The following is a 17,677-nucleotide window of genomic DNA, read 5'->3' on the forward strand; positions in this document are numbered from 1 at the left end:
CACTTATCAAACTATCTCAGAAACATGGCTGCTTTCATATTTCTGAGGTGGTTTGACAAGTGATGTATAGTCTGCTTAAACTCCCTCAGAACCTTGAATGCAACACAGATCAGCTGAGAACAACATAACCCAAATTTCTAGTTAAAATGCATTCCAAACCATTATGATAATAAACTTTACAAAAAAGGCTCTTTGGCTCAGTGTTATGATGGCTTCCAGGCATTAGGTTTCCTATATATATTTATTTCAATTTCGGAAATTTGCATTTCATTTGTTTCTAGTAGAGTCAGAAATTCCAGGATTTTGTTCATGATTTGAATTAATTATCCTGATCTTTTGTGGCTTTGACCATCTGTAATATTTATTGTCAAATATTGCTCCATGAAGGATCTCCTATGTGTTTGTCGATACGTTTATTTTCTATTTGCTGTCTTTTCTTTGAGTTTTAACCTGCTCTGTTGCCCTTTCAATTGAAGGAAACCTACAGGAGGTAAATGTGAGTTAATGTATTAATAGCTTATTTTGTAATAATTACTTTTATCTGCATTAAACAAATGCAGTGTTATATTATTTTCAATTTAAAAAGTGTAACTATAAATTTTTTTTAAAATAAATAAAAAATACTGTCCTGTCGACCGACAAATTTCATCCTATTTAACGAAAATCGTTGATATCACCCCCTCAAGATGCAAAATTTACTTCATATTACATATCATTATTAGGATCTACCCCTTGTGAATTACATCTCCTTTTGTTAGTTCCTCTGAAATTATATGCATAATTGGATAAACTCACTCCATGAACAATAAAGAACACTCTTTCGAATAATAATATCCTACTAACAAGGATGAGTGCGACATACTCTTTTTAGATTTTATAATTCATTATAGTATTGTCTACATCACTGCTATCTAATTTTTGTTTGCCCCTTGAGCATTCATCATTCATTTTAATTTGTAAAAGGCACTGGGGAGGATGTTTTGGTGTATCAAAAACAAGAAATAGCTTGTTGGTGTTCATTTGTTTGACAAAGCTTGACTCTTCTTTCCCTCCTCCATAAGACGAAGTCATTTACTATAGCTGATTATTTATAAATGCTGTTATGGCACTGTTATAAAGCTTGAAAGTGTGCATCATTCGAAGCAAAAAAGTGAAGGCATAAAATATACAAAATCGCATGTTCTTTGTTTAGAATGAAATGCAATACATGTACAGCCAGACATTCTTAAATGTATCGGTATAATTATGTAACACTAAACAAATTCTCTGGTATATCATTAAGGATTGATATGATCACTATTAGTTGCAAGCCTAAGAATTTTTCTTTTTCATTCAGATTCAGATTGTTATGCCTTAAAATTTATCCATATTAAGGTATAATAATCAATCCATTTTAATCTGGAGAATGAGTCAAAAAACAAGAAATAACCTGTTGATGTTATTTTGTTTGATAAAGCTTGACTCATCTTTCTTCCATCCATAAGATAAGGTCATTTACTGTATCTGATTATTTTTTAAATGCTGTTATGGCACTGTTATATAAAGCTTGAAAGTGTGTATCATTCGAAGCAAATAAGTGAAGTCGTAAAATATACAAAAGAGCTGAGATGAAAATAAAATGTTATCTTTGGATATCATTGATCACTAGCAGACTTTTTCTGCAGATTTATATATTTTGTTTGTACATAAGAACTGTTTTTTTTTTTTTTTTTTTTTGAATTATTAATGGTGCATGGATTGTTGATAAATTGTTTTATTCAGGTATAACTCTATAACTTCTATATCCATTTTCGTCTTATGACTGTTTTTTTACAAATTTGACTGTTTTGTGCTGCTACTAATATTTTTAAATTTCTGCATCCCCGTTTCTTCTGTCCTTTTTTATTTAAGCAAAAAGAACTACAATATGTTGGCTAATAGAATTAGAATTTAAACTACTGATAGAATCCTAATCACTGGCCATAATAATTTTTTTGCATTTCTTGTACAAATTAAGCTTGACTGCACATGCTAATGCTAAAGCATTAGCATTAGCAAGTGCACATGATGCAAGAAAGCAAGTTTATATAGCCTCAGCCTAAAAAAAAAAAAAAAACCTTATTTCACTCATCCCCTCACTCCAGATGTTTGTCAAGTTCTGCCTTGAATCTATTTAAGCTATCAACTTCTACAACAGATGGAAGTTTGTTCCAGCAATCAACCACCCACTGGCTATAAGGCAAACTTCCGCACATCTATCCTACAACCGTCTTTCCTCAATTTGAATTTATGCCCTCTCAGGTGATTATTCTGAGCAAGAGGAAGAATCCCATCAGCATTGAGCATGCTCAAACCATTCAAGGCTTTATACACCTCAATCAGATCACGTCGCAGGTACCTAGTCTCCAGACACTGTAATTTGCAAAATTTCAGCCTTTCCTCATAAGAGCAACCCTTTGTTCTGTTCACTAATCTTGTGGCCCTTCTCTGTACTCGTTCCAACAGCTCTACAGACCTCTATACAGTACTCAAGGTGTGGCCTGACCATTACCTTATACAAGGGGATTATCACCTCCTTATCCCTGCTAGAAAAATTCCTGTATATCATTGACAAGACACCATGAGCTACCCTTGCAGACCGTCTGCACTACTCAGAAAACTTCATATCTGCCTGCACAATTACCCCCCAGGTCCTTTTCATTCTCTACCACTGTCAGTGTGGTACCACAGAGTTGATACATTACTCTGGGATTACTGCTTCCCATATGTAGTACTTTACATTTGTGAATGTTAAACTTCATTTGCCACCTCTCAGCCCATCTGCTCAACTTTTCTAGATCCTGTTGCAGCAGTGTAGTGTCATTAACAACCCAACCTTCGTATCATCTGCAAACTTGAACATTAAGCCTGATATACATCATCAATATTTTATAAATACAGAAAACAACAATGAATCCAACACTGAACCCTGAGGGATTCCACTAATTGAGGACCTGAGGTGGTCAGGGACTCCACTAAAACATTAGTCCATTGATTACCACTCTCTGTCTTCTCCAACTCAACCATCCCTTTATCCATAGTAGCAATTTGCCACACTGCTCCAATTTGTTCAGCAGTCTTCCATGTGCAACAATATCAAAGGCCTTTCTAAGATCCAAATATATGATATCAAAATTGTTCTTTGCATCCTGTTACTTTGTGATTACATCATAGTATTCAATCAAATTGGTCAGACAAGACATCCCCTTAACAAACCCATGCTGTGTCCGAGTTATAACTGAAGTCTTGTCTAGATGATCCTGGAACAGAAGTTAAACTAACAGGTCTGTAATTACCTGTGTCTCCCTTTGATCCTGCTTTGTGGGTTGGGGTCACATTTGAACATCTCCAGTCCAGGGAAGCTCTCATAATTATGGCTAAGGGTTTGCTTACTTCCTTTGCCACCTCCTTTAATATAACTGGATAGATTCCATCCACCCCAGGTGCCTTTCTTATGTTTATCTTCAACGATTTCTCCTCCACTTTACTCTCAATTATTACAAGATTATCTAGCTTACTGCCAGAGTTGAATACACCTCTGGCATTCCCCTCCCTGAATAACTCCTCATGTGTGAATGTAGATGCAAAACATTCATTTAGTTTGTTAGGTACCTGAGCAGGATCATCAACAGTTGAACCATCGATATCAAGTGGACCAATCTGATTCATCCCCTTCCTTCTAGAGTTTACACAAGTAAAGAACTCTTTGCTGTTTTTCTTTGCATCCTTTGCCAAAGATTTCTTGTAAGCTGCCTTCGCTTGCCAGACCAGCTTATATTTATCATAGGCTTCTGTGTAACATGTTAATTTATATGTATCCCATGCATTTTTCTTCTCTGTCACATGTCTAATTAGTTCATCTGACATCCATTTAGGCCTAAATCTTGTAATTATGTGTCTCCCTTTGGTCCTCCTTTGTGGATTGGGGTCACATTTGCACATCTCCAGTCCATGGATACCTCCACTGAGTCCAGGGAAGCTCTTTAAGCTAAAGAACTGTACAATATGTTGGCTAATAGAATTAGAATTTAAACTACTGATAGAAATCTAATCACTGGCCATAATAATTTTTTTTGCATTTCTTGCACAAATTAAGCTTGATGAAATTGAAAGCAACATTACTTAATATACATTGCTTTTCTTGATGTGCCTCTGTTCTGATACTTTTTAAAAAAAACCAGCATTTCTCTCAAGATGCAATAGAATAAATTCATCATCAGATTGTTATGTGCTGCTTTCTATGGCAGTACAAAAGCCATTTGAACTGCTCATATTTAGTCAGTTTTATTTCTATTTTCCCCTTTATCTGAAAGTGGAAATAATATAATAATAGTAATACATAAAATATTGAGGAAAATATAAATAATTTAAATGATATTATATAGTTTTAACTGGTAGAAATGTAATTATAATTTTGATCTGATTATTAATTTATTTAATTGTTTATCTTTGTAGAGAACATTATTTCCAAAATATCTCATTATGCCAGTCCTCAAACACTAAAAGAATATGCCCATGTTATGGAGTATATGAAGCAGTGGACAGAATCATGCCAGCCATTTGTTTCAGATCCAAAGGTAGGATTCGTGTTAATTTTTCTAATAAGTAATTTAATCATTAATTTTTCATTTAATGATACATGATTGTTAAATTAGACTTAATATGATTTTGTGATATTTTTACAGATATACAAAAAACATTTTAACTTATCTTATATGATATAATGTATTAAATCTAAATTTACAGATATATATTTATCTATAAATTCATATCTGCCAACTTTTTTTCTGAAAAATCATTTGTCTTTTTACAATTTAACAGGATTAATTTTCTCATTTTGTTCCAGTTTCAGTCTTAAGTTGGTGGGTTTTTCAAATATGTATATATGTTATGCTTTTTTGAGTATGCAGTGCATGATCTCAGCTGGCTGTAGGGAGAAAACTGTTAATGGTAAAAAGACAAAATGGAAAGTGCAAAAAAAAAAAGATCCAAACATGCCACCAAGGGGAAATTGATGCTTTGTGCCACAATGGTAATATACTGTTTAGATCAGTGGTGTCCAAATTTGTTCAGCCAATCACCATTAATGAACCCCCTTCCTTACCCTATTAAAATCATTTTTCAGACCAGCAGTTTGCACAGCCCACTAAGGAAAATAATAACACGGTAACATACAAAAAAGTAACAATTAATTGCACATTTATTCAAAATCTAATTAAAACTTTTTAATATAATTAATTCGACAAAATTTATGAACTTGGTCCATGATACCAGCTTTCCAAAGACATTTAGAAAGAGTCTTAGATACCACATTTAGTAACTACTTCACTGTTCAATAAATTGGTGGGCTTGATGAAGTAATACCATTCCCAACTTGTTTAAAGTCACTTAGTAATTCTTAAATCGTCACATTTTGTAATTTGAAGTCGATTTCGTTGCTTGTAGAAAAGTTGAATGACCACACTATATTAGCATAAAGTATTTATATATAACTACTTATGAAGCATATACAAACCGTCACCTACCACAGGTGTACTAATTTTTAAGAAAATCGATAGCTATTATCAATAATTGGCTACCTTGTGACAACTCAATCTTAAATACAAACAAAGTGACCCAAGGAAATAGCTTTGAAAGCAATGAGCAGTAAAGCTTTAAATACAAGGTGAAGAAGGTGTTTTGTCCTGGGCTCTAGCCTAGTCAATCATAAATAAGCAATCAGCATGCTCAGAGAAGCCCACCTCCTCCAGTGTACCCCTGCTGCCCCTTGCCTCATAGCATCCCCTAGGTAACCCCATTGCCCACTTTGGGAACTACTGGTTTATATGAACTGTTATATGTGAAGATTCAGATGGTCGGTGTAGTGACCATTTGTGTCCAATACTGAAAGTGCAATATGGTATGGTCAGCTATTACCTGAAGCTTATTATGGGGAATGTTAGTGGCATGCCTTGTGATGCTTTCTTTCAGATTAGCCAGAGATTGGATACATCAAGGTATCCACATACAAGTAGTGAGGTCTGGAAATTGTGATGGCCAAACATTCCTAGTGATGGGAAATGATGCGGTCATTATCAAATGTGTTATGTAGGAGCTGAATTATAGGCTGGCTAGTGACGTGCAGAAGAGTCCTATCCTATATAAAAACAGTTGTTTTCCAAACTTCTCTCTCCTGAAGAGCAATGATCACAGAATGATGAGTTAGCGGTACACCTCTCTAGCCCATGAACTCAAACCTCCTTGAAGAAGAATGGCCAATGCCGACCGGGCTAGCCGAGTGGGTAAAGTACCTGCCCGGCAACCCAAAGGTCGCGGGTTCGATTCCCGCCTCGGGCTTGGATCAAAGTACTGCAAAAACCTTGGGAGGTGCAATATGGCCACAGAAGCCGATGCACCAACAACTACCAAATCAAAAAAAAAAAAAAAAAAAAAAAAAGAATGGCCAATTAAGAAATTTGCTATAAATCCACACCAACTGGTAATGTGGGGGAATGGAGAGGCATCTCATTGACAACACTTGGGGATAGTGTTACCCACACTTGACAGTTATCCTAATTCACACCTCCACTTAACCTGAAATGAGCTGCATAAGTCCTGAAGGTGTTCATTGTCTAATGTCACCAACTTCCATCCTTGCTGGAAACTATAGAGCGAAGTCATTATGTTGATGTTGATCAGTTATATTAACTGTTGCCCCATATGGATCTTGTATAGGTACCAGCGAATGATAGAACAAAGAACTTTATTATGGATAGTTTATGGCCGTAAAATTGCTGTTTCTTCTTGGTGAAATGTTGAGCTATTGTGCTACTGCCCTAATTCTAAGTTTAAATTAAACAATTTCTCCTCCACTTTGTCAATTAATACAAAATCATTTAGCTTCCTTTAATGTTTCATAAACTTCTGGCCTCCCCTTTCCTACAGAATTCCTCATGTGTGAATATAGATGCAAAATACTTGTTCAGTTTGCCAGCTACCTGAGCAGGGTCATCAACAGCAGAACCATTGATATCAAGTGGACCAATCTGATTCATCCCCTTCCTTCTAGAACAGGGGTGTCAAACTGACAGCCTGCGATGGGTTTTTTTTTTTTTTTTTGTAACCCATGCCGCCTCCATGGAAAATGACATTTCTAAAATGCGTTTCTGCCACTTTCCACTGCTGTCTACTGCTTTCTGTGATCGTGCAATTTCCAGAATTTTCCATTGCCTATTTAAGCGATCGTTTCGCACGATGACAGTTAGTTTTACTGCGACTTTCATACTGTTCGAGTCGATTACATCGTAATGCAAGTGAGCTAATATTTGTGTTGCCGTTTCAATCTAATAAAGTCTGTAGGCAAATAGTTTTGTGTTGTGACTCTTATATAAACGTGATTCTGACATGATGTCACTTTCCCAGCCAACCAGAAAAGGAAAGGTTGTTGATGAGGGCACACAATTCCAAGAAAGATGGGAATTGAGTTACTTTTGCACAGAGATAAAAGGTAGAACTGCATATATTACTTGCAATGAATCGATTAGTGTCGTCAAAGAGTACAATATTAAATGACAGTATGATCAATTCACAAAGAAAAATTTTCCTGCTTCGAGGGTAAATTGAGAGAAGAAAAACTAAAGGCTGTGAAGAACTCACTTCAAAGGCAGCAAAACTTAATTACAAAAATTAATGAAGGCAGTGAATCGGTAGTGAAAGCCAGTTATGAAATCAGCTATTTACTGGCAAAAAATTCCAAACTTTTCAATGAAGGCTCCATGGTTAAGGAATGCATGTTAAAAGCCACTGAAAATGTCTGTCCTGGAAATGTGAAAGTGTTCCAAGAAATTTTGTTGTCAAGAAACACAGTAGCTGAGAGGATAACCAAGATAGCAGACAACTTGTGTGAACAACTGCAGGAAGCTTCCGCAACATTGCGATGATTTTCAATTGCACTTGACGAAAGTAACGATATTCAAGGGGTGGTGCTAGTTGCACTGTTTCTTCTTCTTCGAGCATGTGATGACAATTTGAAAGTAATTGAAGAGTTTTTGGAAATGATTCCCATCCATGGAACTATTACTGGAGAAGACATTTGTAATGCTGTATGGAGCATTCTGAAGAAATACAAGCTTCCTTTCAAGACTCTTGGCTGTGATTGCCAATGGTGCTCCAGTGATGACAAGCAAAGTCAAAAGATTTGTATCAACACTAGAAGCAAAACCGAAGGACGAGTATCCGGACAAACAAAAATTGCAATCTTTCCACTGCATTATTCATCAGCAGGTTCTGTGTTCGAAAATAATGAAAATGGACTATGTCACTAGACTGGCGAAAACTGTGAACTTCATCTGGTCCAGAGGACTGAATCACCACCAGTTTGCACTCCTTCTTAAGGACTTGGAAAGTGAATTTGAAGGGCTGCCATACTATGCAGAGGGTTGTTGGTTGTCTTACCACAATGTACTAAAGAAGTTTTTTTTGTTTTTTTTTTTACTTTTGTAAGAAATAATACTGTTCCTAGAAATGAAAAGTCAGGATGTATTGCTTCTGAAGGATCAGTCTTTGGGTACAAGGTCAGGCATTCCTAGTAGATATTCAGGTCACCTAAATGATCTAAACATCAAACTACAAGGGAAAGATCAGTTGATAATAGACATGCATGATGCGCTGGCTAGTTTTCAAAAAAAATTGATGTGTGGCAAAATCAATTAAAAGAGGGTACTCTGACTTACTTTTCTATGTGTGAACAGTTGAAAAATCAGTCAATCTTAACTTTTCAAAATATTGTGACAGAATAGAAAAGATTAAAGATGAATTTGATAGGCACTTTAAAGATTTCAAGGAGCACTAAGATTTTTCATGGGTCCTTTTTTTTCTTTTAATGTCGAGAGAGCTCCCATTTCCATACAAATGGAACTAATTGATCTGCACAATGACTCAATTTTAAAAGAGAAATACCGAGAAGTTGGGGTCGCAAAAATCTACTCATATATAGGGCAAAAATACCCAGAGATAAGAAAGTTTGCTGCACAAATTCTATGTTACTTTGGGACCAACATATTTATGTGAACAACTGTTTTCACATACGAAAGCTAACAAAACAGCCCACAGATCAAGGCTAAGTGATGCCAATCTTTCTTCTATAATGAAGGTTGTGTCTTCTCAATCTTTGACTCCAAATCTCACAAAGCTGGTTGCAAGAAAACCGAGTCAAGTGTCTGGCAAAATGACTTAGATTACCTAATTTCATGTATATTCCTTCTTTGAAATATTGTATTATATGGAATAAACTTGTTTTTAATTATTTGTTCTATTGTTTATTCAGATTTTTATTTCCTTTCAATTAGTTATTAGTGCATTCTCAGCTGAAAGTATCAAGTAGCAACTGAGCAAATAAAAAGTGCCTTCAGGCTTAGCAATGGCAAGGTTTGTAAGTCATGTGCGGCTCACGTGAGGTACACTAATACGGGAAATGGCCCGCAGCCCAAATGAGTTTAATACCCCTGTTCTAGAGGTTACATAATTAAAGAAGTCTTTGCGGTTTCTCTTTGTGTCCTTTGCCAAAAATTTCACATAATCTGCCTTCTTGCTTTGTGACTTGATTACAGACTGGATTCTATCTACTACAAGCATGTGTTACCTGATGATTTATATGCATCCCATGCATTTTTTTACTCTGCCACGAATCTCATTAGTTCATGTGACATCCAATTTGGCAAGAACCTTGAGCAGTATTTCTTAGTTGGTATGAAAAGCCTCATAGCTTCCAAGATTAATTCCTTCAATGCTTCCCATTTAGAATTTCCTATTGGTAACATCATTAGTTGATCCCACTGTATAGAATTTTAAAAATTGCTCAGGCCACTGTAGCCACCTTTACGAAAGCAAAAACCCTTCCCTTTCCCTGATGGTAGTTACATCTTTAAGTGACTCCTACATTAGTACACTGTGATCACTGCCATCTAGTGGTTCCTTTATCTGCAGATTCTTAATGCATGAATAATCACTTCTGATAATCATATCAAGGGTATTACTTCCTCTGGAACATCCTGCTGTAGAAAATAGTCATCCAGTAAATCCACAAAAGTCTTGCTAGTGTACAAGTGACTAACCCACAAGTACCCCCTTTTCATAAGACATTCTGATTTATTGGCCCACTCTATTTCTTTTTACAGTTGTTTGTTGTACTCATCAGTCAATAAGTGTATAACACACTCCTATTCTCATTTTGCTTTCCCAGTGCTTATGTCACACCAAACTAATTCAACATTGCTCTGTTCACCCATGTTAACTGGATGCACTGCCTTAGATTTTGTGTTTCTTCACTAACAGCATAACACCCTCCTCCCTTCCTGTCCTGTCAGTCCTTTCCATACACATTGTACTTCCCAAATTCCAATTCTGCATTTTTTATATCTGTGTGGCACCACTCTCTAATATCCCAACAATATCCACCTCTGATGTCTTCACCAGCACCTCAAATTCATCAAATTTAAATGCTATACTCCTAGCATTGGTGTTCATGCAAGTATTCATGCACCTGTTCTTACTCTTAGTTACCCTGACACAGCCCATGTATTCATTTGTTTCATGATGACCCACAGCAGGGCCTAAAATCCCAAACACCTTGCTTTCCAGGCTGCTGCATGTACCAATAGTAGTACTGTAAGAATCACTTTCACTTCTGCCTGTGGCTATTGTTAATCTATTAGTCTTTGTATCTCCCCAAGCTAGCAGTTTTCCAACCCAACTTACACTACCTTGATAGTATCTGCAAATATTCTTGCACTCTTTCTTAAGTATATCCCATCCCTGTAGATGCAGTCTCTCCTGTTAACAGGCACAGACCACACTGAGAAAAATTCTTCTCCATGAGCCTTGCACAATCTCTTCAGGACCAAATTGATTGACAAAGCTCTCATCATATACTCCCAACTGTTGTGTCTGACAGAATTGCAAGCACTTTCAAATTTAACTCTATCTCACGACTTTGTTTCCAACATTGGTGATGTGTACAACAAATCAACTTTTGTCCCTGGCAGCCATACCTGATCCTATTCCACCTATCATTTTTGCATAATATATTTCCCGTTTCTCTGACAATAGAGTCACTGACAACAACTAGCTTCTGTGGAACCAGTGCATTCTGTCATTTTATGCAGTTTAAATCCTGCTGACTGCAAAAACAAATGAAAGACCAAGTTATTATAAACGTTTACAGATACGAAAATAAGTTCAGATATTTGTGCTTAATATTTATTGAAACTGCTCAGTCACTACGTACACCTCTAAAATTTGGCACTTTTCAATCCCTGAGGGTGCCGGAATGAAAAGAGTTTACTGTATTTTTAATTTTTTTATTTAAAGACTAAATGCACAAGGCATCGGTGTAGATACACCATAGTTTACCCATAAATTTAACTGCATTTGTAGTGTAAAGGCATCGTTTAATTGTATCTCATATTGTGGCTACTTTCACAATGAGATACCAGGTATTGCACTACTTCACATAAATAATGCTTCCCTAGTAAAGGCTACTGTTATTTATTCTCAGTGGGCATCACTGAGATTAAATGCAGATGTGTTTCGAAGCTTGTTGGCTTACTCATTAGTGGTTGGCATGTTACTGTATTTTTAATGTGCATGAAAATATAAAAATATAGATAAGTGTTGAAATTTTATGAGCCATTTCACAGAATACTTCGGCAGTGCTCACAAAATGCCAGTTCAGAAATTCAGATCTTGTTGATAAACTCAATATTCAGAACATTTCAACACCAGAATATTGAGTACATGATCCATTCTACTTGTTTCATTATGTCTGCCAAACAAATGAAAATCACATAAAAACAAAATATAATAAAAGATAAGTTACTGTAAAAAATACACTAAATAAAAAGATTTAAAATATAAATATATATAGTAAAATACAAAGTGTTAGGGCTTTTGAAAATCAAGCTTTCACTGGTAGTAAACTCACTTTTATTCTGTAATGACTATAGTACATCCCACTCTTACATCTAAGAAAATCCATAGTCCTTCCGTAGGCAATCATCGAGTCAGATGAGCACAGCAAAGGTTAACACACGTATATGTCAAACTTCAGTTTGCTACTGGTGAATCCAGTGAATCTGGAAGCCACGCTTACAGATAACCTGTACTTATTGCAGAGTCATGATTGTTCACATTTTTGGACGTTGCACCATTGCTTTCTCAAAAGTATGGACCAAGGATGAGCATTGAACCATACAAAACATGAAAGTGTGTTTGATTCTGATCAAAGCGCAGTTTTGTGTGTTTATACCAGTTGACAGAGTGAGACCTGTATCTTCCTTAGGATGTTGTTGAATCATTTGTCATCTTCCACCTGCTTAGAAAGAAATATAATGCCAAGTCGAGATGTACTTGATGGGCTTGAACCTGGAAGATCTGATGCAAAAATATAACAGCTATTTTATGAAGTGCCTACTGTACTACAGATACAGGCACCTTTGACTGACAAGAGACAGAACATGTGCTAGCAGTACCTTTTCAATTTCTATTGCTGAATATTCTGCTTTGGTAATAGTTTCTCTGCTGGTACAACATTTTCCTTTGCACAGAGCCTGTCACATTGCTACAAGTTTCTTTATCATATTGCATACAGGTAATATGGTAAAGAAATATTGACCACACTGAAGACTATACATGTATCAGTATTTTTATAGCATAGCAATACACTACAAATGTTTTACCAGCATACCATGTGTCGTTTGCTATATTATTGGATTTGTTCCTTGCACTTATTAATAAATTATTACAGGGAGAAACAAGCAAACTAGGCAATTGTATAAATCCAGTTGGATATCTCAATACTGAAAAAGTTATTTTATAATTGCATCTAATTTAAAATTTGCAGTGTTTTCTTTGTTGACTGATACAATGATTAACAAAGTTAAATTTTTATTAGCATTTTGTATTGTGTCCTATGCATATTATATAAAAATATAAATATATATATTATTTTTTTAGCTGAAACAATATAAATTTGATCTTCAGAAAGCAGTTAATTCACCAATTAATGCAATATCTTCGTTATCTGGTGCTCATTTAAAAGACAAATTTCTGAGACTTGAGGCACTGCTCACTGGCCACAATGTAGAAGTTGCCGGGAAAGTAATTAGTACTAAAAACCATCCTCTTGCAGTAAAGTTCTGCAAGGATTTGTTGGCTAATAAACTTGTGGTATGTATTTACTTTTTAGTGTAAAGTTTTGTTAAATTTTAATATTTTTTAAATAATTAATAATTATGTTTATGTGTATTGAAAAGCCGAGTTTGTTCATATGCAGATTCAGAAAAATATATTAATAGTGTCAACTTTGCAACATTCCTTCAATATAATCACCACTAACAGATGTAACACATTGCACATTTCTGATCACCAGTAAAAAAGCTGGTTGCTTTAGGAGGATATTAGCTAAAAATTGGTGGCATGCATTGAGCAGGGCAGGCACTTTCTTTCCAATAAATATATTGTAGTAAAAATCTAAACTTAAATGAAAATGCTACACCTTGCATACATATAAAGAGACACAAACCCTGTTTTTCAAGAGAAATTAAATGTGTGACAGATGGCTTCAAGTTGTTGCACCCAAAGTTGTGGGTTCAACAACTTGAACAAAAAAAACATACCTTAATGTTTGTTTGTTTTTTTTAATGTTTTACAATTCTGTTTGCAGAAAATTTTTGATTATTAGTATCAGCAAAATGATGTAAGGAGTCAAGCTTATATAGCACCATAAAAAAAATAAAATGTTTCTTTCTGCAGAAGTTGGAGGGTGAGGGGGGAGGAAATAGACACAAAATGACAAGAAGAAAGTGAAATGTATTTTTTTGATTCAAGGCTTTTTTGCAGTTAGATTTGTCATTGGCTTCTGTTTATATTTCATTTCTCAAAGCACTTTGGCTCATAATTGTATTTAGTTGAAGAAATTCCGGTTATAATATTTTATTATTATTTGAGATACTGGCTAGAACGTTTGTGTTCATTTTCTTGAAGAACATATGGTAGCCCTAAAGCACTGCATGACAGAAGATTGTCTTTTTATAACTCAAATTTTAGTTATTTACACATATTTGGCAATGTACAGTGACTTCTTAATTTGTGCAAGGGTTACATTCCAGAACATCTTGTGCAATTTAAATTTGCACATAATATAAATAATCACCAAAAAATGTGATAATAGGCCTATGTGAGTAACTCTCACATCTATAGAGGTAAGTGCACATAGGTTTCAGTTTATGACCCTCCATATTAGCACCAAACAGAAGTGTTAGCTGATCTTTCGCCTCCTTAAACCCTTAGTTGCTAATGCGCCAATAAAAAAATCAACCAACCAACCAACCTCCTTAAAGCCAGGTGCAGTCTTTTCAGCAATGGAAATATAAGTGTGATCAGGCATATTTTTCCAATATAAACTTCGTAAAGGTTCAATACCTGTTTAGTTATGTATTCCCCCACCTCTATCATCACCTTCAGTTTTGCAGTGAATGCATCCACAGCATTTTTCATTGGCTGATGCAGCTTCTCCACCCGTTTTCACATTATGAAAACCATACCGTTTGGCAAAAATTCTCAAACCATCCTGAACTTTACGAATGGGCCTAACTTCTCCATCCTCACATTCTTTTAAATCATCATAAAGGCTACAAACTTTCTCTTGCATTTACACTAAGCTAATTTTAACGTGTTTCTTATTTTTTAATCACTCATCCATGTAGCAAGCATTTTTTTCATGCTTTCAATCAAACTTGTCCAAGCATACATTCGAACATGTTGTGTAAACTCCTCTTTGTCTAATAAATTATCATTATGTGTCACCTGTCTTGCGTCTTCCTGTCTCTTTGTGGGCATGTAGCACGTCTGGGTTGTGCATGCGACCATATGTTCCTATATGATTCTTGCTTGTTATTGTGTTCCTGACCTCCATGCACATTTCTGAAACGTAGTTCTGAATCAAACTGTATATATATATATATATATATATATAATATAACCCAAATGTAATAAATTTTTTCACAAAAGTCCTTATAAATCACCCCAAAATCTGCCCCAGTTTATCTCTGTGTGCCATACAAAAATTATAATTTTCCAAATGTGCCCCGATGCAAAAACGTTTGGGAAGCACTGCTCTAAGCAAAATGAAGGACAACATTAAAAAATGGTAGTACAGTGGAACCTTTGCTCAAAATAAAATTTCTGATTTCTTCAAAAAAAAAAAAGGAAAGAAAACAATGTAATTGGGGAGGGACTTCGTATTTTCTATGTATTTTCTGGATGATAAGATGGACCATAATATATGTCCATGCTTTAGATGGCAAATTCTGGGAAAAAATATTTTATTGCATCATATATTTGAAAAACACAAACTCACAAGTGCCTATTAAACAAAATGTCAGCGTGAAATGAAGCTTTTACTTATCACATAATACATAGCAAATAACTGGCCATTGCTATTGTCACACTCGTCATTAGTGGCGTTATGATCTGATGTTTCACTTACTTCAAAGAGTCCATCTTCAGGGTCATCAAGAACGTTGTTGATTCCATATTTCTTGAAAGATGTGGTGGCTGTCTCATTTCTCACCCATCTGCACACCTGGGAAATGGTTGGCCACTTTACTTGTCCTGTTGTCGTAAAAACGTGATTTGATGCTTCCATCGGTTTGATTTACTCCTCACACATGAGTACTTTAAAGGGTTTTTTAATTGATGTTCAATGACTGCAATTAGCTAATTACGGTGTATTACAGCTAACTACTTGTTCAATTCAGCATCTTACCTTTTTGTTGTCTGTGGTATGTGTGATCTAATATGATCATGCAATAAAAGAGAGCTTTTTTTCAGAATGCTGCATGGATGTTTTAATCATGCTGTCTCTAGTCACAGCTACATTACTAGTATATCTTTGGAACATAAGACATGGGGGAAATTTTAGATAAAATTTTCTAAGGACAAAAGTACATCTTGTGGTCTTGAAAATATGATAATTAAATTTGTAATGATTAATGTTTAACCACATTAAAATTTATTTTTTTTAAATATTGTATTCTGTGATTGGACTCTGAATAAATTAGCTTATTTTTATAGACTAACTTGAAAATATATACACCCATCTGCACACCTGGGGAAAACCTTTTTTCCTTAGAAAATTTTATCTAAAATTTCCCCCATGTCTTATGTTCCGAAGATATACTAGTAATGTAGCTGTGACTAGAGACAGCACGATTAAAACATCCATGCAGCATTAATGTTGGCTACTTTACTCATCCTGTTGTAAAAACATGATTTGATGCTTCCATCCATCTGGTTTAGTCCTCACACATGAGTGCTTTAAAGGGTTTGTTAATTGATGTTCAATGACTATATAATACTTCAATAATACATTACTAGTATACCTTTGGAACATAAGACATAGGAATTTTAGATGAAATTTTCTAAGTAAAAAAAGTACATCTTGTAGTCTTGAAAATATGGTAATTAAATTCTTAATTATTAATGTTTAATCACATTAAAATTTAGTTTAAGAAATTGTGTTCTATTTGATTGAATTCTGTATTGTGTTTTTGGACTCTGAATAAATTAGCTTGTTCTTATAGACTAATTTGAAAATATTTAGATAACATTGTTTTATACTTCAGACTACCTTTCCCTATTGCTGAGAACTACTGAGATTATGATGTTTAAAAGTCAGGCTACTTTCCAGTTCCCAATACGTACTTCAGTTTTAAAGTAATTCATTTGTGTCAATTGAAATTTTTTTTTTTCTCCCCTTCATTCATCCCTTCATCATTATCAGCATCTTTGCCTTTTTCAGGATGCATAACCATTTTGACCATTTCACTGTAAAAAAAAATTCCAAGCAACATACATGACTTTCTACTTTTGATTGGAGCTGTTTTTCTACATGTGAAAGTCAAGAGGGCTCCGCCCTGCCATCGGATATGTTTCACAGTATATTTTTGTAGCCCACATGCTCATCATGTGGGCTTTTTATCAATTGGCAGAAAAGTGACACAATTTACACCATCAAACTTTTACCAGTGACACAAAAAGATACCTAGCTTTTAACTTTTATTTGTCTGTGTCGAACAAAAGTTTTAAAAAATCTAATTTTCTGCAAGTTTTTATTTCATGCCTACCATCGGAGCTGCTTCTTCATGCATGCATTATGGCTATGTTTCACAGCAAATATTTTTTTAGCCCACCATGTTCGTGAGCAACACAGAGTGATAGATACATACTGAACACTGTCATGTTTTAACCAGTAGATAAAAGGATGCCTAGCTTTTTGAATTCCTTTTTCCTGTGTGTAGCATCCCCTTTGAATGTTGTTGAAACTATTTTGTGTATGAAGTCGGACATGCTTGCCATAGAGTGGTATAATCACATTGTTCCCACATCATGTAGGAATTTCTTCTTATCAACGGCATAAGATGATATCTAGCATTTAAATTTTGTTCCTTTGTTAAGGAGTACTCCTGTGGGCTGTTGGGAAAACATTTCCATGCAATAAGTGAAAATGCAATTCTAATACAAACTGCTTTTTATCAAAAAGTTAAACACATTTGCTAGTCATCAATATGATGATATTGTCACAATAACCAACAGCCTAAGATAATACATAGCTTAATAAATT

The 17,677-nt window shown here is 35.0% G+C and overlaps 1 protein-coding gene across 1 annotated transcript in view; it reads left to right on the forward strand.

Moving 5' to 3' along the window:
* LOC150089029 (uncharacterized) overlaps positions 1-17,677 on the forward strand; it is a 127,758-nt gene that overhangs the window by 97,838 nt on the left and 12,243 nt on the right. The window contains exons 8-9 of the mRNA XM_090370385.1: positions 4,474-4,595; positions 13,009-13,221. Coding sequence (XP_090226511.1) covers positions 4,474-4,595; positions 13,009-13,221 — 335 coding nt within the window. The remainder of the gene's footprint in view (positions 1-4,473; positions 4,596-13,008; positions 13,222-17,677) is intronic.

The sequence above is a fragment of the Mastigoproctus giganteus genome, chromosome 3, assembly GCF_048544385.1.
Source record: "Mastigoproctus giganteus isolate SK-2022 chromosome 3, ASM4854438v1, whole genome shotgun sequence".
NCBI lineage: Eukaryota > Metazoa > Arthropoda > Arachnida > Uropygi > Thelyphonidae > Mastigoproctus > Mastigoproctus giganteus.